Source organism: Corythoichthys intestinalis, chromosome 12 (assembly GCF_030265065.1).
Source record: "Corythoichthys intestinalis isolate RoL2023-P3 chromosome 12, ASM3026506v1, whole genome shotgun sequence".
NCBI classification, from domain to species: domain Eukaryota; kingdom Metazoa; phylum Chordata; class Actinopteri; order Syngnathiformes; family Syngnathidae; genus Corythoichthys; species Corythoichthys intestinalis.
The window spans coordinates 14,974,066-14,998,310 of NC_080406.1; the positions used below are offsets into that span (position 1 = coordinate 14,974,066).

The 24,245-nt window shown below is 38.8% G+C and overlaps 1 protein-coding gene across 2 annotated transcripts in view; it reads right to left on the bottom strand.

Annotated features, from left to right (window-relative positions):
* Positions 1 to 13,535, bottom strand: part of LOC130926877 (aryl hydrocarbon receptor-like) — a 94,535-nt gene extending 81,000 nt beyond the window's left edge. Inside the window, exons 1-3 of one of the 2 annotated variants that reach the window (XM_057852173.1) lie at positions 13,502 to 13,535; positions 6,683 to 6,782; positions 3,064 to 3,251 (exon numbers count right to left, since the gene is read on the bottom strand). In XM_057852173.1, coding sequence (XP_057708156.1) covers positions 3,064 to 3,251; positions 6,683 to 6,723 — 229 coding nt within the window. In that variant the 5' untranslated portion in view covers positions 6,724 to 6,782; positions 13,502 to 13,535. Of the gene's footprint in view, positions 1 to 3,063; positions 3,252 to 6,682; positions 6,783 to 12,715; positions 12,820 to 13,501 lie in introns of those variants that run through there. The other variant, XM_057852172.1, reaches the window with a different exon arrangement.
* Between the last annotated feature and the right edge of the window lie 10,710 nt (positions 13,536 to 24,245).

The window sequence follows — 24,245 nt, forward strand, 5'->3', positions numbered from 1 at the left end:
GTTTAGTCTTGCGCTTACCCTGTCTTCCACTCGCTCTGTTTCTACTAGCGTCCCGGAATACCATAAACACTTATACTGACATCACAGACATTTTCGGTAAAGAAGATTTGTTCTAAATATCTGGAATAAAATATTTCAATGTGCGCCAATCAGATTATCAATCATCATAAACCACCACTCTGGTTCAGAATAGAATCTTGATCGGAATGGGTTTGATCGGGTTAGAATACTACGAATTTCGTGTATACATGAAGCATTTTCATTCCTATCAGGCTTTTATTCCGAATTAAAGTGTCCATGTAACCGTAGCCACTGAATACTTGGTTTCAGTTTCTATCTCAACCATCAACTGTAAAAAAGAACTGGATTAAGCCCAGATGACATTACCCATAGCGTTGGCTGCCCTCCATTCGCTCCCAACTTTTTAGAGCGCTGCCATGACAGTCGCCATGTTTCCGTCCCTTTTGGCAAAGCCCATATACGGGGTATTTTGGCTGATAGATCGTGTTTGCAAATTCCTCACAAAGCTACGTAGTGCTCGAGATTCAACTATCTGATCAAATTTCGATTTAAAAAAGTGAGGCATTCACAGAGTTCAGTCTTTTGACCGCATGGATCTTGAAACCTATTCACAAGGATAGGGAAGGTGATATACATTGAGTGACTATGGCTGCACTAGAACAACACAGCGTAATAGTAACTGTGAAACGTTAGCTATCGTGCTGCTCGATTGACCCATCAATGGAATCACCCAGTAGAGTGACTGACCTTCCTGAGACAAAAAAGTCAACAATTTCCAAGTCACGACACATCGAAAATGATACAAACCAAAAATGAATACAGCAAAAATACCATCACTATTCTATTCTCTCATTTTATTTTTTATTAAAAAAAAATAATAATAAAAAAATCAAAACAGCGAAACATAGGCTGATATTTGTTCTCTGATTTTTTCATTTGAAAACAAGAAATGAAATAAGTCGTTATCTGTTTTCCGATTTAAGATTCTAAAACTGATATGGAATAAACGAATGATACACTGATATACAGTACGAGGCTTTAACAGGTTGATTTTGAGGGTTTAGCGTGCAAGTGAATTGTGTATTGTGCTGTTTTGAAGCCAGTGGTAATCTACGGGACTCCAGGGTTTTGAAGTCATTTTCAAAGATGGGCGTAGGTTTGGTCTCAATATTGGTAGGGACGATATAACAGCATATCCTGTATGTACATTGTACATTTTTTGCTGGGGACGGGAAATTAATAAGACCAAACAAATTGAGTGAACAGGGGTTAGGGTTACATTTCTCACCAATATGAACCTAATTAATTCGTAGGCTAAATGATTAATGCAAAATAAAAATGTATTGACTTATACTAACTTTTAACACTGCAAATTTATAATGTCTTAATCTGATTTTTTTTAAAAAACTTAAATCTAGTCCAATAATTTTCTCCATCTTGTTTTGAGTGTTAAAGGCTAGTTCACAGATTAATGCGTCAGATTCCACTTACTTTAAGTATATATTACCATTTCTTCTTATTAAGCCCATACATCTAAAAGTTCATCATTTTTCACCTAAATCAAGAAAAATTGCTTTTACATAATGTTTTGAACAATATCTATTCTTGAATTAAGATAATTTGCTGACAAACAAGTTTTTTAAAGAATAAATATGCAAATTTTTTGCTTAAAATAGGTTCAGTTTGTTTTCAGATAGCTTTTTTTCCCCCAAGAAATCTAAGTGAGTAAAATTTAGTTGAAGCACTGTCAGATAAGTTCACTCATCTCTTGCAGATTTACACAGAAAACAAGGGAATTTAAGTTTTTATTTTTCAGTTTTAAGGAGGTGGGTTTTTGCAGTGCTTATGTATTGGTTCAGGTGACACACCGTTCAATTCAAACCTTTGTTTTCGAAAAGTACGAAAGAAATACTGTGAAAACTTCCTGAATAAATGTCTGGATTTTATTAGCAAATTTAATTTAGAATATTTGAACACAAATTAGATTAACATACACACAAATTAAAAACTTGTTAATCATCTCTTAAATATCCAGGAATACAAAAAAAATAAACATTTGTCTTAACACCACTCAAAATTGTCTAAATAAATTAAATATAACAAAAAACGTCTTAGTCAGGGAATAACAAAAATAAATAAAAATGGAGCCTTCTTCCACGTAAAACACTATTGTTTTTGTCCACAAGCACAGCCAACCTCAACAAAAAAAGTCCTTTGGGCTGCTTTAAGACCACAAAAATAAAATAAAAATGAAAACTGGGAAGAAGAGGTAAACGTTGATTCACTACATTTCTTACAGTTCAATTAACGTTAACAGTAGAAAACACCCAGGAGGATATTTCAAAGCAGCTTCTTGCTCAAATTTGAGAAATTCACACAGATTAATGTTATGCTAACTCTGGTGCAGGTTGGACTTTCAGTAGCCAAATTAGTGGTGTGTTCCCCACCTCCACAACATTGACCTTTGTCTACATCACTTACAAGAGCAGCTGCCAGCGGAATAAAACTTTTAATATTCCTCATCGTCAAAGGGGGTGGAGGAGGCGGCATGTTGTATTTATACCGGGGCTGTGATTGCGGGTGTATGAGAAGACGATCTAAATTACATATATAACTGAAGACATTATATAATGCAAATAAGGGTGCTTAAAAGTTGTTGAGGACAATTTGAGTATCTTGTAAAGTTGGTCGTGTTATGTCCCTATGAAAACCTACGCCCTTGCCTGAATATTGCCTGAACGCCCAATACTGAACACTTTCAACACTTAAATTCCACAGATCTTTGCCAGTGTTTACATTCTCCAATGATCACTTATACAACATTCTTCGAAAATTACAATGCCTCATAACCGATGAGCTAATTTTAGAACACCATGTAGGCACCACATTGTTCCTTGTATACATAGCCTTAGGTCTACAGCAAACTAGACTGATTCAGCTTCAGGAACAAAGCCAAAATGCTGTTTGGCATCCTAACGCCCATCACTGCGTCATCACACTGTGAGCTCACTGACATTGTCACATCATTGGAACGGAACGTACCAGAGAAGAAGTTCTTGGCTCGCAGGTAGCTGACACTCAGTCGCAGGATGGAAAGTTTGTCCAGGCTGGCCGTGACCTCTTCGGGAAATGGCAGGAGGCTGGCCAACCTCTCCAGTTCCCCGTTGAGGCGATCCCGGTGCCGCTTGGACGGATTGGACTTTGCTCCTTCATTGGACGGCTGTTTTACCCTGTAGGATGGGACAAAACTATGCATGTCAATTCTTTGAAAAAAAAAAAAAACACTCGGGTGACCCCCAATTCAGCCATCTTTCAAAATTGTCCGATATGCATGTGTGATATATCATTGGAAAGTTTAAAATCTCAATTTTCTGGGGGAACAAAAATTTTGAACAGGAGGGCATTTTTTAAAAAACATGTTTTTTTAAACAGCAAAACCCTTTCTGGAGGTAAGAGCACGCGAGAGCAGAATTACAGACGCCATGATTTTAACGAGATATTATCGAGTACTTAACTTGTTTCGATCCAAAAACTCCATGTAGCGTGTATCACTGAGTGTGAAGACACAGCTGTGAATGGCCACAGCTGGATTTTTTGGGGATTTTATAGGTGAAACATGGTAATATAACAAGGGTCGCGATGCAGAAATCGCGGACATCAAGGATTGGTCGAGATTTTCTTTTTCATATATTTACCCTTTTAAACGTTTATTTTTTCTTCAAATTTTCTTTATTTGGATCGATTATTTACCATCTAACATATCGGAGAAAATCTGACAGCAACAAAAAAATATATATAATCAAGCGATAGTTTTGAGGTCGATATCCGTGACTTTTTCACAGATGCCATTTTTTTCATTGTGACATAATTTGTTTAATAGTTTAAAATATGCGAGTGAACAATTTTTCAAAGTCTTTTTTTTTTAAACGAAATATGAGACATCAATTAATGATTCTAAGCTAAAAGACAGACATTTTGAATAATAAGTATAATTAATTACCTTCGTTTTATGGCTGGGTTGAAACAAAAGCGGTTGCGCGACGTCTGTAAACGGGGGTTTTCAGGTTAAAACAGACAAAATAAAAATAGTTTGGGGGCTTAATGCGCCATGAATCTGCTATTGTCAGCATATAGACATGTTGTTCTATCAAACACAACAGTTATTTTGGCTTAAAATACAGCAGTTTATTTTAAAGAGGGGTGCAAGAGCAGAAACTGCTTTGTCAGTTTTGTCTGTTTTTTCCACTCAGGTGACATGAAGTTCCGCTCTGAGACCCCCAATTTGGCCATATTTCAAAAATTGTCCTCTACGCATGTGTGATACATCATTGGAAAGCTTAAAATCTTTTTTCTTAAAGACGCCACAATTTAACGAGATGTTATCGTGTACTTACCTCTTTTCGATCAAAAAAACTACGTAGCATGTATCACCAAGTGTCAAGACACAGTTGTGAATGGCCACAGCCGGATTTTTGGGGGATTTTATGGGTGAAACACGGTAATGTAACAAGGGTCGCGAGGCAAAAATCGCAGACATAAGGAGTGATCGAGATTTTGTTTCTTTATATTTATATATTTACCCTTTTACACTTTCTTTTTTTTCCAATTTTTCTTTGTTCGGATCGATAATTAATCATCTCAAACAACGGGGAAAATGCGACAGTTAAAAAAAAAAAAAAAAAAAGTACAAGGAAGAGATTGTTATGAGGTAGACATCCGTGACTTATTTACGGACACTAATTTTTTTTATTGTGACGAAATTTGTGTAAAAGTAAAATATGCGAGTGAATATATTTTAAAGTTTTTTTTTTTTTTTAACTAAATATTAGACATCAGTTAATGATTCTAAGCTAAAAATGACAGACATTTTGAAAAATAGATTTAATTACCTTCTTTTTTTTGGCTGGGTTGAAACAAAAGCGGTTGCGCGGTGTCTGTAAACGGGGGCTTTCAGGGTAAAACGGACAAATTAAAAATAGTTCGGGGGCTTGATGTGCCACGAATCTGCTATGGCAACATACAGATGTTTTGTTCTATCAAACAACAGTTATTTTGGCTTAAAATACAGCAGTTTATTTTAAATAGGGGTGCAAAAGCAGAAACTGCTTTTTCAGCCTTGTGTATGTTTTCCACCACACACAAGATGTTTCTAGCTGTCGTTAGATGTTTGGGTTCTTTTAAAAGCGGAATGAACAGCTGATCAAAAAATTGCAGGGAGCTACTGACTGTACGATGAGCTACAATTGGATACTATTGATCGAGCTACATATTTATGTTGGTAGACGACTAAAGTTTGTCCCATGCATTTGCCAATTTTATGTCAATCAAAAGTGGGTATTATTATCGTCATAATCCAAGATATGCCCTATAGCGCTTGTATTAGATGTTATTACATTATGCAGGTCATTTTTTATTTTATTCACTCGTAAAACTAAGCAGTTTAAAATTGCTGTATATTACAAAGGATTGTTAATTGAAACAGCAAAAGAACAAAAAAAAAAAAAAAGCAGAATTGTTTTTTTTTTTTCCTTATCAGTGACCATGAGATGTGTTTAGACAGCATCAGTGATGGATATTAACATACTCGACCTGCTCTGCTGGCCTTTGTCTACATGCTTGTTTTTATTTGTTTTCATCCTGACTCATCATATTATATACGTGGTCACTGAAGTATATGCTCAAAAACAAATAATTCCGAAAGAAGAAAACTATCTTAACATTTACCAATTTTGCAGTGAATTTAAAAGACACCATTGAAATCTTAGGGGTTTTTTTTCCATATTTTTTTTTTTATATTAAAGTGATGATATATATATTTATTTATTAACAACAACACGATAGTGCATTGTTACTTCAATACTGTGTGCGTCACATGTGTTATAACTACTGTATATACGTGCATAATTATACACTATACTGCTTCGTGAGAATTTTTGATTATAACTGCAGCCATAGGTTCTGCTTTTTCTTTTATTACGTTCATGAACCAACATAGGCGATTAAAAATAATTTTCTTGACACAGTCCTTTATATTGGAAGTGCTGTTAAAAAAAAAAAAAACAGTATTTCATTTGTGGGAAACATTTACAATTTAAAATGCATGTATTTTTCTGACTTCAAATTAAATGTTGAGTTTTAACATCAAACGAAATAACGATAATAAAAGGGCTTATGAAAACAGGCCCATCTGCAGAATTTATGGACCCTGAAAAAACCTAATCTGAAGAATTAAATGCACATTCTTCGTTTGCATGCATTCAACAGAAAAATGTCAAATGTTTGGATCTTTTAATATTTCGCGCATGTTGATTTTGAAGGTCAAAATCCGGCCTTGGAAGTAGCAGGCCTGCAATAATCCTCCGGCATTAAAGCAGCCTGGTGCACAACATTGACCGCAAAGCTCCTTTTAATTGTTAACCAGCAACACTTTCGATCTAAATAAAAAACATGAAGCCGATATTGGTATTATTTCCTAGGATAAAATCAGGTGGGGGGAAAATGCATAGTAAATACATGTAAAATTGCCTTTTGGTTATTAGATTTTTTTCCCCCTCTAACAAAACACAAACAAAAACAAGAAAACAAAACCAATCATTTTAATCGTTTTATTTTCCTTCTTGTGGCAATAAATCTACTAGAAATTTAAATTAAAATAACTTACGCTCTCTGGACCGGTTTTCTCCTCTTGCGTCCTGCATACATGACGCTGCTGCTTATGTAAGCCCGATGAGCAGCAAACACTCTGCGCCACTTTTCTTGCGCTACATGGACGATCAGCGCAAATATAATTTTATTCCAATGAATCAACCCAATAAGAACATTTTCATTTTACATTACAAGTACAAAGAAACTGCAAGCGCAAGTGATGAAGCAATATAGCTCCCAACCAGACGGATTCCCCCTTGTTCAAAATGCACCACAACGCTCCGGAAACGTTGGTATAATCCACAATAGTTGTCCCATTGGAAAGATGCACTTGTTCCGAGCTCGAACGCTCAATTTGTCACGTCCGCGCGCGACCGCTGCCCTCACAAAAGGTGCGGCAGGTACACGCCCGCTCACTCCATCCTAGTTAAAGGTCGACCAAAGGTTTTCACGTCAAAACTAGAAGCAAATGTGAAAACTATGAACATGTTATACGGGAGCATCGGCGCTACCATGCAAAATTAGCGGCACGGATGCAAGCTGCGGAGAAGGCAGGGGGAGGAGGAAGGCAGGGGGAGGGGGGCGGTGGCGAGTCAACGGGAGCGCGCATTCCACCGGCGGGCACGCCCGGCACAGATTGACGACGTGCGCGCGATCTCGTTGGCTCAGAAAGGAACTTTTTAGACGCGATCGCGCTCAGCGTGCGCGCGCATGGGGGACTCTCCTAGAAGCATGGGCAGTGCGCGTGCCCGAGCGAGCCCCCAGGACCAATGAGTGCGTAGCATGAGCGATGAAGGTTTTATGTCTGAATATAGGTCATGGGTGAGACCCTTCTATGACGCAGCGCCATTTTCTTAATGGTAAAGCTTGTATTAGGGCTGCAGCTATCGAATATTTTAGTAAGCGAGTAATCGGCTGAAAATTCTATCGAATAATCGAGAAATCGGATTAATATTTTTGGGTGAAGAGCAATTATAAATATACATGAGAACAAGACATTTCATCTAATATTGAAGCATTTTCAGTCAATCAATGTCTTTATCTTCGATGTACATTGTTGAAAACAGCCAACAATTGCATCTCAGATGTAACTAGAATAAAAAGACTGATTCACTGCTTTCACTCAAAAAACTTTTAGATCTTATTAAATAATTAGGGCTATCAAAATTATCGCGTTAACGGGCGGTAATTAATTTTTTTGATTAATCACATTAAAATATTTGACGCAATTAACGCACATGCCCCGCTCAAACCTTAAAATGACAGCACAGTGAAATGTGTACTTGTGTTTTTCGGAGTTTTGTTGCCCTCTGCTGGCGCTTGGGTGCGACTGATTTTATAGGCAAGGCAAGGCAAATTTATTTATATAGCACAATTCAACACAAGGCAATTCAAAGTGCTTTACATCACATGAAGATCATAAAAATCACATTTAAATCAATACAACGTAAAAACCAAGACAATCAAAATCGGAAATAAAATTATACATAAAAATCGCATTTAATAACAAATAGAATAAACATAAATAAATAAAAATAAATAAAACAAAAACTACTACTACTAATAATAATTGAAATCAGCAATGGAGATAAGCACATAGGCGTTATAGGCTTCAGCACCCATGGGCATTGTGTAAGTAATTATTGGCATCAACAATGGCGGGCCACTAGTTTATTTTTTGACTAAAAGTTTTACAAATTTTATTAAAACAAAAACATTAAGAGGGGTTTTAAGATGAAATTTCTATAACTTGTACTAACATTTACCTTTTAAGAACTACAAGTCTTTCTATCCATTGATCGCTTTAACAGAATGTTAATGGTAATGCCATCTTGTTGATTTATTGTTATAATAAACAAATACAGTACTTATGTACCGTATGTTGAATGTATATATCCATCTTGTGTCTCATCTTTCCATTCCAACCGATCATGTTTTTTTGCTCCCGATCCGATCCCGATTGTTTTAGTTTGAGTATCTGCCGATCCCGATAGTTCCCGATCCGATTGCTTTTTTTTTTTGCTCCCGATTCAATTCCAATCATTCCCGATACATTTTCCCAATCATATACATTTTGGCAATGCATTAAGAAAAAAATGAATAAAACTCAGACGAATATGTACATTCAACATACAGTACATATGCACTGAATTTGTTTATTATGACAATAAATCCTCAAGATGGCATTTACATTATTAACATTCTTTCTGTGAGAGGGATCAACAGATATAAAGACTTGTGACTTTGTATATTGTGACTAAATATTGCCATCTAGTGTATTTGTTGAGCTTTCAGTAAATGATACTGAAGGCCATACCCAAATGCATGATGGGAAGTGGAACCATGACTGTGCGTTGATATATCTTCTCTGTGATGGGAAATAACATAAGGTGTTAAGAAAAAGATCAATTGCTACCTTGCTACCCCACATTGCTTCCCATGATATTTCTAATCGTAGGGAGAGGGATTGTAAGGTTTTAGCCAATTAAAATAAGGCTCCAAAGGCTGACAAAATTCACTCTACTCATTTTACGCTGCCTTTTAGCTCTATATATAGGCAAAACGACGCCATTACAGATGGAGCGCGACAATATGTGAGTGGGTCGTGCAGCGCATTAATTGCGTTAAATATTTTAACGTGATACTTTTTTTTTTTTTTTTTTTTTAATTAATTACCGCCGTTATTGGGATAAATTTGATAACCCTACCTTAAGCCTAAACTAAAGACTCTGGATAAGTTTAACATATTATGTCTGTAATGTTAAATACAATTAGAAAACGATTTAATTAAAAAAAATATATATATCAAAAAAAGGCATGGCTGATATTTTTTTGCGATTCCGACACTTTAAAAATGATGTGATCGGACCCGATCGATCGGGATGCCGATCATCGGGACATCTCTAATTCCAACAATAATTTACAGAAAAATATGGCATATTTTATAGATGGTTTGAATTGCGATTAATTGCGATTAATTACGATTAATTTTTAAGCTGTAATTAACTCGATTAAAAAATTTTATCATTTGACACCCCGAAAAAAAAAAAAATATATATATATATATATATATACATATATAAATACACATATATTTCTTACCTAAAAAATGACATTACGCTTGATAAAACACATCACTTAAAAGTTAGGTGTTTTTCCCACGTGTTTCAATTGAATTTCTATTTGTGTCAAGCTATTTTTTCAAGTTCTAGTTAAGTTTTAAGTTAGTCTAAACTGTAAGTACTGATAGGATTTTGAGTTTTTGCAGTGTTCAAAATAAATGTATGATACCTGCTGTATTGGAGCACATTAGGGACCAGTGCTACTTGTTTTTTATCCAGCAATGACTACTGAGCTAAAATTAACAGTTAGCATTATTAAGTTTTTTATTTTACACCCTCATCACTCTACAGCGCTATGTTTTCACAGATTAAATAAAACCTGTATGTAAGACACGTTAGCCACGCATCGACAGTGGTCATAATTAATAGAAACCTAGCCCTCCGCAGGGCTAACGTTACGTGAGCGAGTGACAGTAACGTTAATCTTATTTATTAGCGCTTAGAAGTCTACTGCTTTAAGATGGCGGCTGTTTACTAACGCCACTGACTCTGTCATTTCGCATCTAGTTCAACATACATGTAATCTCTAGGATACGCATCAGACGCTACATGCTACCACCGTAGCATCATGCGGGCTAGTTTTTAGCAACGTCGGTGTCGTTTGTAGCGGCTGTCAGCTGCAGTAAGTTTTTTTTTTTTTTTTTTAATCTTCCTCTACGCAGGTGACATCAGCGCGTTGTTCCGCATTAAAAGTAGTACGGACAAAACGTGATGCTTAGAGCTGTGTAAATTAAATGATTACTCGAGGTGAATAAAATTACTCGGATCAGTTTTTAAACTCCAGTTACTCGAGTTGCTCGAGTATTCGTTTCAGCTCTAGCTTGTATTAATAATTCATGTCATCATGTTTCAAAATATATTGGTGATGAAATGTGTGGTGGACACGGTTTCTACCTGCATCATGAAAAAAATCTAAATAATTGACTCCCATTGATAATGTATTTTTTCAAAATTATTTATATTAAAAAAAAAAAAATTAAAAAAAATCTAAAGCGCCCGTAAGTGCTTTCCCCATATTGTGTTATTCAAGGCATAGGCGGAGTTTGACTTTTGGGGTAGGGGGGCACAACATGTTGATGACCCCGAAATGCAGTGTCAGCAATAAAATTAACTTAGAAGAATATTTATAATGATAATTCGACAATTAATGTTTTTTGTGTCCCATCATTCTTGAGGGGAATTCTGCATCAGGCTGCTTAGGCAATACTTTTCGCAAAGATCGTCATCCATTGAATATGGTATGCCAGTCGGTGTCGTGCCAATATAGTTACTCCTGTCAAAAATTGTATCCCCTGGGCGGAGCCATATGGAGGTAGATTTTTGTCTTTATTATTCATTAAAAAAAATTGCTTCAATTAAAAAAAAAAAAAAAAAAAAAAAGATCAAAATGTATATTTTCAATCTAAAAAAATTGCTTCAACAAAAAAACGTGTTTGAATGCAAAAATAAATTTGAAACTCATAAAAATGCACATGAAATCCTATTTAAAATTTTTTTATTTTTTTTATTTTTTTTGATTGAAGCAACTTTTTTGATAGAAGCAATGTTGATTTGTTTTTTGGCCACATTTTAGTTAGGACATTTTTGTCTCTATTATTCAATCAAAAAAATAAGTTGCTTAAAAAAACTTTTTTTTTTCAAAAAGGAAAAAATCACTTCAATCAAAGAAAACTTTCAATCATAGAAAACGTTTTTAAATGCGAAAAAATATTTGAGATTGACAAATTTGCTGTTTAACACTTCATTTTTCATTGAAAAAATTTTCTTTGATTGAAGCAATCCTTTTATGTATGGGCCATTTATGGATAGGACATTTGTATCTAAATCATTCAATCCTCAAAAAAGTTGCTTCAACCAAAAAAAAAAAAAAAACATTTTAAATGAAAGAAAAATAAAATCATTTGAAAAATAAAATTGCCCTCCCCTAATTTTTTGGGCGGGGGAAATTATATGCAAAGCAAATGACCGTCTAAGGTGCTAGTCACATGATCTGTTCGAAAAAAATGTTTGACCCATTATAAAAATATATTTTTTTGTTTATTTTATTCATTTTTGTTGCAGTTTTATTGCTTTAGAACTTATATATATATATATATATATATACACAGTGGGGAGAACAAGTATTTGATACACTGCCAATGGGAAAACCCATTGGCAGTGTATGAAATCCTCACTGTATATATATATATATATGTAGGAAAGTCAATTTCATGCAATGACACTTTTCGGCCACCAGGGGGGCCTGCCCCGCCCTTATAATCCCCTTATGATTCCAGGGCGTCGGTTTGGTCTCAACATTGGTAGGGATGCTATAACAGCATAACCTGCAGGGCCGGCCCAGCCTACACGCAGACTATGCAGCTGCATAGGGCCCCTGACCACTAGGGGCCCCCCAATCTGGCAATTGTTTAATTTATATTCTATTTTGTTTACTACAGTTTATTTGACTTTTGTGAGTTTTGATACCTGATTACAAGCTTAAAAAAAATAAAAGTTCTTCCTTAACTTCTTTCTTTCCTCTTTTAGAAAAAGGTTTGGCGCTATCTACTGTGCCAGATCTGCTCGAATAAGTCCTAGAACACAGGGAGGCCAAAATCAAAAGGTGCCGGATCTTGTTCCAGCAGGATCATGCACAAATTAACCCCTGCAGCTGTGTCTTGAGACACTGTGATACATGCTACATAGAGTTTTTGGATCAAAACAAGTACGCGATAATATCTCGTTAAAATCGTGGCGTCTTCAATTCTGCTCTTGAAAGCACATACTGTGTCCAGGACGACACTTATCTCTAAGCTGCTTCCTACTCGAGTTTTGCAGGTTGGCAAATACACACAGTTTAATGTTATGCTAACTGTGATGCAGGTCGGATTTTCAGTAGCAAAATTAGTGACGTGCTCCCCACCTCCACAACATTGACGTCTACTTACAGTGGCTGCTGCTGCGGCTGGCCGAAAAAAAGATTCTAATATCCCTCATATTTGAAGGGTGTGGAAGAGTCGGCATGTTGACATGCATTTCTCTTGGGGTTGTGTGAGTGTGCGCGTTTAAAACACCTGAATCAAATGATCAGCTCATCAGTAAGCTTTGCAGGAGCCTGATAACAATCCTGATTATTTGAGTCAGGTGTGTTGGAGGAGGGAGAGATGGAAAACAAGCTGGATAGGGGCCCTCGAGGACCGGAGTTGACTACCCCTGCTCTATATGAACAAGTGGAATGGATTGGATAACGACACACTGAAGGGGCTCTCTACCTTACTCTATGAAGTGAGGGTAAACTGACAGATTTATAATTATATTTAATCTTGATAAGATATTTAAACTAATATTCTGGCAACTTCATAGTGAAAATGTCAGCATTTTTTGTATTTTTTTGTTTGTTTTGTTTAATAAAACAATAACAAATTATTTAGGGGGCCTACAGTAGGGGGACTGCAGCCTTAGTCTGCTCCATTTCGTCCAAGTGTGAGAGTCACACACTGACTAAATGGAGCAGACGCAGGTGCAGAATTCAGTCTTTTATTAACACAAATAATCACAGGCAGGAAACTGAGGGCGCTCCAGAAGGAGGAAATAACGGGCTATGAAAGAAAATGATACTAACGAGAAACAAGAGAGCCAGGCAAAATGCACTGGAGTACATCACAACAACAAAGGGCTAGGTATGAGGCACAAAATAACAACAAACTGTGGCAGAACACTATAAGCAAACTTACAACGTAGAATATCTTTGGCTATGGATGCTGGCTGTTTTGGCAACAAAGGGTGAAGACACTTTGGCACGAGACTAGGGAGTGACAAACAATTTAAACACATGAGGAATGGTGGAACAGGTGGGAACAATAGGTATTCACAATCAGGTGAGAAAGCAGGAAGGATGAGTGTTGGAAACAGGAGGGTGAGGCTTCAAAGTAAAACAGTAAGAGACAACAATGTACCTAGACAGGACAACCCTCACCCAGGCGTGACAGGGTCAAGTGTTGCCATCATAAATGTTAACATTCCTTAAATGAATATAAGAAAAAATGTTATGAATTTAATATTTAAATGAAAACACACACAGAAATTATATGCAAATGCACGCAGTATGTATAGTCCAATTCTGTGACATACTCCACGTTTTGTATTAAAGTAAGGCTGAATTTACCAGTGCAAAACATATCCATTAGTCATGTTACAGTAAAGTAGCTACAGTGGGGCAAATAAGTATTTAGTCAACCACCAATTGTGCGAGTTCTCCTACTTGAAAAGATTAGAGAGGCCTGTAATTGTCAACATGGGTAAACCTCAACCATGAGAGACAGAATGTGGAAAAGAAAAATCAGAAAATCACATTGTTTGATTTTTAAATTATTTATTTCCAAATTAGAATGGAAAATAAGTATTTGGTCACCTACAAACAAGCAGGATTTCTGGCTGTCAAAGATGTCTAACTTCTTCTAACGAGGTCTAACGAGGCTCTACTCGTTACCTGTATTAACGGCACCCGTTTTAACTCATTATCGGTATAAAATACACCTGTCCACAAGCTCAGTCAGTCACACTCCAAACTCCACTATGGCCAAGACCAAAGAGCTGTCGAAGGACACCAGAGACAAAATTTTAGACCTGCACCAGGCTGGGAAGACTGAATCTGCAATAGGTAAAACGCTTGGTGTAAAGAAATCAACTGTGGGAGAAATTATTAGAAAATGGAAGACATACAAGACCACTGATAATCTCCCTCGATCTGGGGCTCCATGCAAGATCTCACCCCGTGGCGTCAAAATGATAACAAGAACGGTGAGCAAAAATCCAGGAACCACAATGGGGGACCTAGTGAATGACCTACAGAGAGCTGGGACCACAGTAAAAAAGGCTACCATCAGTAACACAATGCGCCGCCAGGGACTCAAATCCTGCACTGCCAGACGTGTCTGCCTGCTGAAGAAAGTACACGTCCAGGCCCGTCTGCGGTTCGCTAGAGAGCATTTGGATGATCCAGAAGAGGACTGGGAGAATGTGTTATGGTCAGATGAAACCAAAATAGAACTTTTTGGTAGAAATACAGGTTCTCGTGTTTGAACGAGAAAGAATACTGAATTGCATCCGAAGAACACCATACCCACTGTGAAGCATTGGGGTGGAAACATCATGCTTTGGGGCTGTTTTTCTGCAAAGGGACCAGGACGACTGATTTGTGTAAAGGAATGAATGAAATGGGCCATGTATCGAGAGATTTTGAGTGAAAATCTCCTTCCATCAGCAAGGGCATTGAAGATGAGACGTGGCTGGGTCGTTCAGCATGACAATGATCCCAACCCCACAGCCAGGGCAACAAAGGAGTGGCTTCGTAAGAAGCATTTCAAGGTCCTGGAGTGGCCTAGCCAGTCTCCAGATCTCAACCCCATAGAAAATCTGTGGAGGGAGTTGAAAGTCCGTGTTGCCCAACAACACCCCCAAAACATCACTGCTATAGAGGAGATCTGCATGGAGGAATGGGCCAAAATACCAGCAACAGTCTATGAAAAGCTTGTGAAGAGTTACAGAAAACGTTTGGCCTCCGTTATTGCCAACAAAGGGTACATAACAAAGTATTGAGATGAAGTTTTGGTTTTGACCAAATACTTATTTCCCACCATGATTTGCAAATAAATTCTTTACAAATCAAACAATGTGATTTTCAGTTTTTTTTTTCCACATTCTGTCTCTCATGGTTGAGGTTTACCCATGTTGACAATTACAGGCCTCTCTAATATTTTCAAGTGGGAGAACTTGCACAATTAGTGGTTGACTAAATACTTATATGGCCCACTGTACGTGCCTAGGATTCAGAGAAACACTGCATTGGCTTACCTTCTTTGTCATTGCATAATGAACAACAGCTTGGAATCTGCACATCTAACGTTATGGGTCTCCAAGTATTTGAGAAAGAATCAATGTATAAAACATGATGTCCAGCGGACATAGGAAGATAGTGGCCACGCTGTCATACTGAGTGAATGTGTCTATGTGGTCATGTGACACGTCGGTGTTTTGACAGCGCACAAAGACACACAAGATGCGTCTCTGTGCTCAAATGCAAACATTGGGGTCACATGACTGGCTAACACTGCCCCTTAGGATACACACATATACATACACACTAAACTAGGCCAACGAGCCAAAGGCTTGTGTTGTTGTTAGTGTGAAAGGTTCACTGTCAACATTCATGTCAGGTCACACACAAACACACACGAACCCCCACACCCCACACACACAGAGATGATGATGATAAAGGTTGAGAGGACAACAAACTTGCAGAATAACGTGTGCAAACGAGGAATTTTGTATTTGGAACACTTCAATGTTGAGTACCATAAAAATGGTAGAGAGGTGCTAATTTTAAAAAGTAACTTACATTACCGATTTGGATTTTAAAAGTAAGGAAGTTAGATTACAAGTTACTTCTTAAGTTACATTCAGCAGCCTCCAAATGTAAATGACATTTTCTTTTCAACGTTAGCACTAGAACTACCAAGGGTGGATCAGTTGATACAAATCACTTTTGTATCCAGAGAAGGGTCATCTGACTCGAAGCAGCATATCTTTTGTGAGCATTGAGGTCCTCATTAGTCATTCCCATTCACACTTGCAAAACCACAGGGTTGGATTGCTCCAATTAACATCTTGATTGTCTGCAGGGCAGGGTTGCCTTGGCTTTGTCGACAGTGGATCGCTCAGGCAGGCAATCGGGCGGACAACCTTTTTACAGTATGTTCTAGTTAGGGTTGTTCCGATCATGTTTTTTTTTCCTCCCGATCTGATCCCGATCGTTTTAGTTTGACTATCTGCCGATCCCGATATTTCCCGACCCGATTGCTTTTTTTTGCTCCCGATTCAATTCCAATCATTCCCGATAATTTTTCCCGATCATATACATTGTGGCAAGGCATTAAGAAAAAAATGAATAAAACTCGGACGAATATATACATTCAACATACAGTACATAAGTACTGTATTTTTTTATTATGACAATAAATCCTCAAGATGGCATTTACATTATTAACATTCTTTCTGTGAGAGGGATCCACAGATAGAAAGACTTGTGTCTTCGTATATTGTGACTAAATATTGCCATCTAGTGTATTTGTTGAGCTTTCAGTAAATGATACTGCAGCCATGCCCCAATGCATGATGGGAAGTGGAACCATGATGCGAAGTAAAACCATGACTGTGCGTCGTGCTACCAATGGATATATCTTCTCTGCTTTGGGAAATAACTTATGGTGCTAAAACAAAGATCAATTGCCACCTTGCTTCCCCACATTGCTTCCCATGATATTTCTAATCGTAGGGAGAGGGATTACAAGGTTTTAGCCAATTGAAGAAAGGCTCCAAAGGCTGCCAAAATTCATTCTACTCATTTTGCGCTGCCTTTTATCTCTCTATATAGGAAAACGGCGTCTTTACAGATTGAGCGCGACAATGAGTGAGAGGGTCGTGCAGCGCATATATTAATAGCGTTAAATATTTTAACGTGACACTTATTTAATAAATTAATTGCCGCCGTTATTGGGATATTTTTGATAACCCTCCTTTAACCCTAAAGACTCTGGATGAGTGTAACATATTATGTCTGTAACGTTAAATACTATTAGAAAACGATTTAATTAAAATATATATATATTAAAAAAAGGCATGGCCGATATTTTTTTGCCGATTCCGATACTTTGAAAATGACGTGATCGGACCCGATCAATCGATCGGGACATCTCTAGTTTTAGTGTTTGGTAACTGCTCAGTATGATTGTCTAATGTGATCGAATCGGGCACGATTTGACAAAATTGGAAGATATCAGAGCACTTTTTTTTTTTTTTGCTGCGGATTTGCTGCGGAGAACTGTCTGACATTACAGCATTGAGAAAGAATAGCTGTCTCAATCTCTCTGAATATCCAGTTGTACTATTTCTTGCATGTATGCAGCTATAATTGCCATATTGCTGATGATGGATGGCTGATGATGCACAACACAAGTCGTTTTTGCACAAAAAAGCTTTTTATTCAATAAAGAAACGTATGTGACAAAGACAACAAAAGAAACTATATACAAGGAACGGTGTAATAAATGGTCTGTTGTTTGACAAAGCCAAGTAGTCAGTTTGGTATCGGGGTCATCTGACAGCCTTCTGGTCTTTCTTTATAGCCAAAAATACCACGGGATTTCCAGTGCTAAATGTTCTTTCATGTTTAAAGTTGTCCTTCATGTTTAAAGTTGTGTTTCTGAAGCAGGATAACACTTTGGATTTACAGTGAACCTTTATGTTGTAACGATGTGTTGTAAGTTGTAACGCATGTGTTCTGCGGATTACTGGGCGAATTTCTTGAACAATGTAATATCTATGCGGAAATCTCATACTAGGAATTTACACTCTATTCGCGCACATACTCGCTGCATTTCCTTTTTTTTTTTTTTTTTTTTTTTTTTTTTAAAAAAAACCTGTCCTGTTCAGCTGTTTGACACAGAGAATGGAAGTCTAAGTGCCCGGATTCTGAACAGTTTTAATGTTTCACATTGAGAGTCTGACATACTCCCATTGTGATCATTCAAAATACCTTTTTATTATGACAAAGCAGCGAACAGGAAGGGATTATGGGGGGACAGAAGAAAAGAAATACAAGAGAAGAAAGAAAAGAAACACATACACAAACAACAACAAGAAATACATTGAACATCTAAACTAGTTACTAATATGCTGGTGCTATCGTCAGCGAGATGTATTTCCGGTTTACACCATGTGGGGGCCTATTGGCCAGTGAAAGAGGAGAATGGGGGTGGGGGTATCTATAAGACTATAAGCTAAGTGATTGAAAGGGGTAGAGTGTACACAAATCAGTTCTGTGATCTAGAACCCAGTAATCGTGTGAATCTCTTATGAGTGTAAGCCCGTTGGCGACCAACCCTAGGCCGCCGCATCGCCAATCCCGGCACCGGAACCCCCAACCCGAGCATGCCCTACCACATCCAGCAGCACGCAAGCCCCACCGGGCGCGCGACAGCCACGCAGACGGGCGGAGAAACCGCGCGGGCGCCAACCCAGGGCCACGGCCCCCACCCAGCCAGCCCGGGGAGGGAGGGAGGGCGGGCGGGGGGGCCATGCGCAGCCCATCCCTCCTCCCGCCGCCCAGCAAAGGAGCCATCGTCCCCTCCCCCGGGACCCAGGGTGGTCCCCCGGGCCACCCGCGCGCCCATCAACCGGCCTTCAGGGATGGCAGGAGGGGACGCATCACCAACCCCACGCCTACACCCACCCCCGCCCGCCCACCCGGGCCACGAGCCACAGCCCCCCAACCGGCACGGCACGCCGCGGGACCCCCAGCGGTCCACCAAGCCCCAGGCAAGGCAGGGTCCCCCGCCAGTGCAGGCGACACCCCGCTGATACACCGGCGCCCAGCCAGCGACCCGCGACGGAGCGCAGGGCGGATGCCCAGCCAGAGAAGAGAGGGGAAGGCGGAGGCAGGAGAACGCCCAGCAACTGCCACGGGGCGATGCAAGATCGGAGACCCGACCCCCCAACCCACTCCCGCGGCCGGCAGCCGAGGCAGAGGGGAGGCCACACCCCGGGAGCCACGCCATATAGAAAAAGTGTGGGACCCACCTACCACCCTATTACTGTGGCTGCCAGGTTCCCGACTGGCAGCCATCACCCAGCACCGTGATGGGGGTGTGAGGGGAGGGTAGTGCAATGTATGCATTAAAATAGGAGAGCTTGGCTACTTGCTGCATTTCCATCTTAAGAACGCGCATCTGTCTTCTCCATCCACTGATTTCTACACTCACCGGCCACTTTATTAGGTACACCATGCTAGTAACGGGTTGGACCCCCTTTTGCCTCCAGAACTGCCTCAATTCTTCGTGGCATAGATTCAAAAAGGTGCTGGAAGCATTCCTTAGAGAGTTTGGTCCATATTGACATGATGGCATCACACAGTTGGTGCAGATTTGTCGGTTGCACATCCATGATGCGAATCTCCCGTTCCACCACATCCCAAAGATGCTCTATTGGATCTGGTGACTGTGGAGGTCATTTGAGTACAGTGAACTCATTGTCATGTTCAAGAAACAAGTCTGAGATGATTCCAGCTGTATGACATGGCGCATTATCCTGCTGAAAGTAGCCATCAGAAGTTGGGTACATTGTGGTCATAAAAGGATGGACATGGTCAGCAACAATACTCAGGTAGGCTGTGGCGTTCCAGTGATGCTCAATTGGTACCAAGGGGCCCAAAGAGTGCCAAAAAAAATATTCCCCAGACCATTACACCACCACCAGCCTGAACCGTTGATACAAGGCAGGATGGATCTATGCTTTCATGTTGTTGACGCCAAATTCTGACCCTACCATCCGAATGTCGCAGCAGAAATCGAGACTCATCAGACCAGGCAACGTTTTTCCAATCTTCTATTGTACAATTTCGATGAGCTTGTGCAAATTGTAGCCTCAGTTTCCTGTTCTTAGCTGAAAGGAGTGGCACCCGGCGTGATCTTCTGCTGCTGTAGCCCATCTGCCTCAAAGTTCGACGTACTGTGCGTTCAGAGATGCTCTTCTGCCTACCTTGGTTGTAACGGGTGGTTATTTGAGTCACTGTTGCCTTTCTATCAGCTCGAACCAGTCTGGCCATTCTCCTCTGACCTCTGGCATCAACAAGGCATTTCCGCCCACAGAATTGCCACTCACTGGATATTTTTTCTTTTTTCGGACCATTCTCTGTAAACCGTAGAGATGGTTGTGCGTGTAAATCCCAGTAGATCAGCAGTTTCTGAAATACTCAGACCAGCCCTTCTGGCACCAACAACCATACCACGTTCAAAGTCACTCAAATCACCTTTCTTCCCCATACTGATGCTCGGTTTGAACTCCAGGAGATTGTCTTAAACCATGTCTACATGCCTAAATGCACTGAGTTGCCGCCATGTGATTGGTTGATTAGAAATTAAGTGTTAACGAGCAGTTGGACAGGTGTACCTAATAAAGTGGCCAGTGAGTGTATGTTCTATGTATGTGTATGTTTTTGTTGTGGCCGAAAAATGTCATTGCATGTAACTGACTTTCCTATGAAGGGGAAGTTCAGAATTATTGGCATAAGGCTTAACCTTCAAGTTAGCGGGGGTTTAATTAATCGGTGACGTGGATTTCAACAAATTCCATGCAGTTTGTTAGTTTTTGGGCTCTGGAATGGCTACGCTAGCGCGAGTCAATGGTGGCTGCATAGCATACCAATAAAAAAACAAAATATGTACGCATGACAATCACCCATGACCCATGCAATTATGCTGGCTATGTTTTTAGGATTCAGTTATTAAAACTTAACATTGCATGTCAATTATTGTAGTATGAACAGCTACATTTTTAATCCAGCAGCACTGCAGGGCTAAGTAAGCAAGCAGGGCAGAGTGACATCACATTGTTTTTTTTCACTGCTGATTTTTTTTGTGGGACAAAAGGGTCTCCTCCCCACAGCCCTCCTCTCTATTGTGGTCACATTACGCATCTTAGAAAAATAGTTCCACAGAATGAAATGAAAGCAGCTTAGTGTGACATTGTTTTGGCCGCATGTTTATTTCGAACAATTATCTGCATTTTGAATTTATTTGACTGTGTTGGATATGTTTACATTGTTTTTTTAATGACATGCTAAGCTGGCACAATTAAAATGCCATTGAAATGTTGTCTATAAAAGTTGTAAAACAATAAAACAAACAACAAAATTGAATGAAATGAACAAGAATGGTAAAAGTATTTCATAATGGGTCAAAATTATTTTTGGAATAGATCATGTGACTAGCACCTTAAACGGTCCTTTACTTTGCTTAGCCAAAAGTACACCTGAAGATGCAAGATGGATATTTACAATTTCTTTATACCTAAGCTTTCAAAAGCTACAACAACAGCTGATCTTGAACGATGATTGACAGTGGAAATATATATGTATTGTAAGTTAATTTTATTGCTGACACTTCGTTTCAGGCTAATCAACATGTTTTGCCCCCCTCCCACAAAAGTCAAACTCCACCTATAAATTTCGGCACGGGAATGCTACTTGTACAGTACAGACATATTATTCTGTCTTGGCTGCTCAGTGTAATACAAAGTACTGTATATGCGATCATCCATTTGAATCTTTTGGTCTGCATCCTATAACCTGAACTTTTAAAAAGTATTGTGATACTGTGCAGACAAAATGAAAGAACACACACATTTATAAAAAAAATTAAAACATGTTTAAAATCCAAATACTGTATACCTGATTGGTCTTAAACTGCAATTTAATACGCATATCATAATCCAAAACCTTGTAAATTTTCCAAGCGATGATTGCATGTGGGGCAATGTTTAAGAGTTTGCACCAACACTGAATCCATAAGTTTTTTTTGTCCTGGGTTTGAATCACACTGCTGATGCTTCTCAGTTTTATTTATAAAACAATGTCTAATCAGCAATAGCAAACCTACTTTGGCTCTGATTATGATTATAACGTGCTGCGCGAATGGAGTATTCCGTGAGTATTTTGAAAATGAAGGCGGTAATAATTATTGCACCCCCATCCCCCTCCCCCATGCATTTCATATGCCCACAGTCAGATTAATGTCTGGTGACTGGTCTGTGTTTGGACATACCCTTTTTAAGGACTGCGGTTACTACCAGCGGACAGCTGGGTCATTATTTCAGATAATGTTAGTTATATAATCATGTTTTGCTAAATATACATAATTTCTCAGTGAATTCAGTGAAATATTTTCTGCAACACTCTCATTAAAAAAAATAAAAAGTTCTGTTACTGTTAGAATAAAACGAACATGTTGTTTTAACTCCCAATGGTTGCTTGTTCTCAACATACTCCTGTTTCCTTCCACTTTCCAAAAACATGCATGCAAGCCAGGTTGACTGAACACTCCAAATTCTTTGTGTCATTGTGAGTGCGAAAATGCGAAAAATTATCTACAACTATTTGTCCTCTGCGATTGTCCGGTTCCAAGTTCAGGGTGTACCGACTCCTGCCCAGTCAGCTGAGATGGTCTTAAGCACCCCCGTGATCCTCATGAGGATATAGAATGCAGATGAATGCATGTAATCAAGGTGTCATCGGAAAAGAGCCCTAATTCTGTATTTCTTGTTGTTGTTTGTTCTTCTTCTTTTTGTTTGCTTCCTTCCTTTCTAATTATGCTTTTGTCGCAATTATTGGATAAAAAGGAGGGAAATGATAAGATAATTATTAAATGGTTATTAAATATTTGCTTTTACCAATGAAGGTTCACAATAAAGTATTGATTGCCATAATAGGATGTTCCATGATTGATTGCAGTAAAGAGACATTTTAGTGATTGATAACTATAGACATGTTTAGCTCTTGATAAAACTGCCTTGTCATTCTGACCGTTTTAAACCGGCCTAGGTTCCACAGGCATTTTATCACTTGCCAAATGCTTTTGCTTCATGAAATGTATTTGATGAGATAATTATTAAGATTATTATAATTGTTAAGATGTTTATTGTATATTTGTTTTAATCAATTGCTGCTCGCAACGAAAAGATGTTTTTGCTTATTATTGCTCACAAAAAAAATGTTTTGTCTGGAAGAAGCCTCTTGCCTGCTCAAGGACAGAGGCAAAAGAGGCAGCCTTGCCTTGCTGAATTGTGCAGACACACATGTATATAATTCCACCTACATGCACACACACATAGCCAAACAAATACAAGGGGTATCGCCAGCTTGCTTCCCCTTTCCCTTTTAGGGCAAGACACCCATCTGTTTCTAGGGCCAACCCTCAAATAATAATTAATAAAAAGGGCGCGGGAGGGGTAGGTTAGAGCAACTTTGGTGATTGCATAGTGTAATCCAGTATTCCACTGTTTAGTCCCTCCCGCTCTCCTTGTGTAAATTCACAAAAACTGAGTGCCTTCTCTCCTTATGTTGGGTAATATTGTAAATTTCTACCTAAGGATTAGTATTTGAACTTGACACTGTCCCCCCATAACCCCTTCCTGTTCGCTGCTTTCTCCTGATAAATAAACACACACGACAACCACAATGGAAGTATATCAAACTCCCTTGTGATACATTAAAATAGAGCTGTCCCGACTAGTTGACATAGTCGACGTCATCGATGACGTAAATCCGTCGACGAGCACAACATCCCGTCGACGGTTAATGAAGGGTTAAAAAAATATATGCGTGAAAAGTTCAGAATGTCGAATGCTCTGTATGCAAGCGGGGAAAGCGGCACAAAGCGCAAAAAAGCGCACCAGAGTGTCCAAAACATTGACTTATTTCAAAGAAACAAAGGAGGCTACACTCTTCTGTCCTGTCTCTTCAATGCCAAGCTTGGCTGCACGTCGGCCGTGAATAAACACCTCAAGCGCCGTCAACCAGTTTGTAATTTTTTTTTGTTTTTTCGTTTTTTTGTACACCAGAGGGTGCTGTCGCCTTACTAAATAATA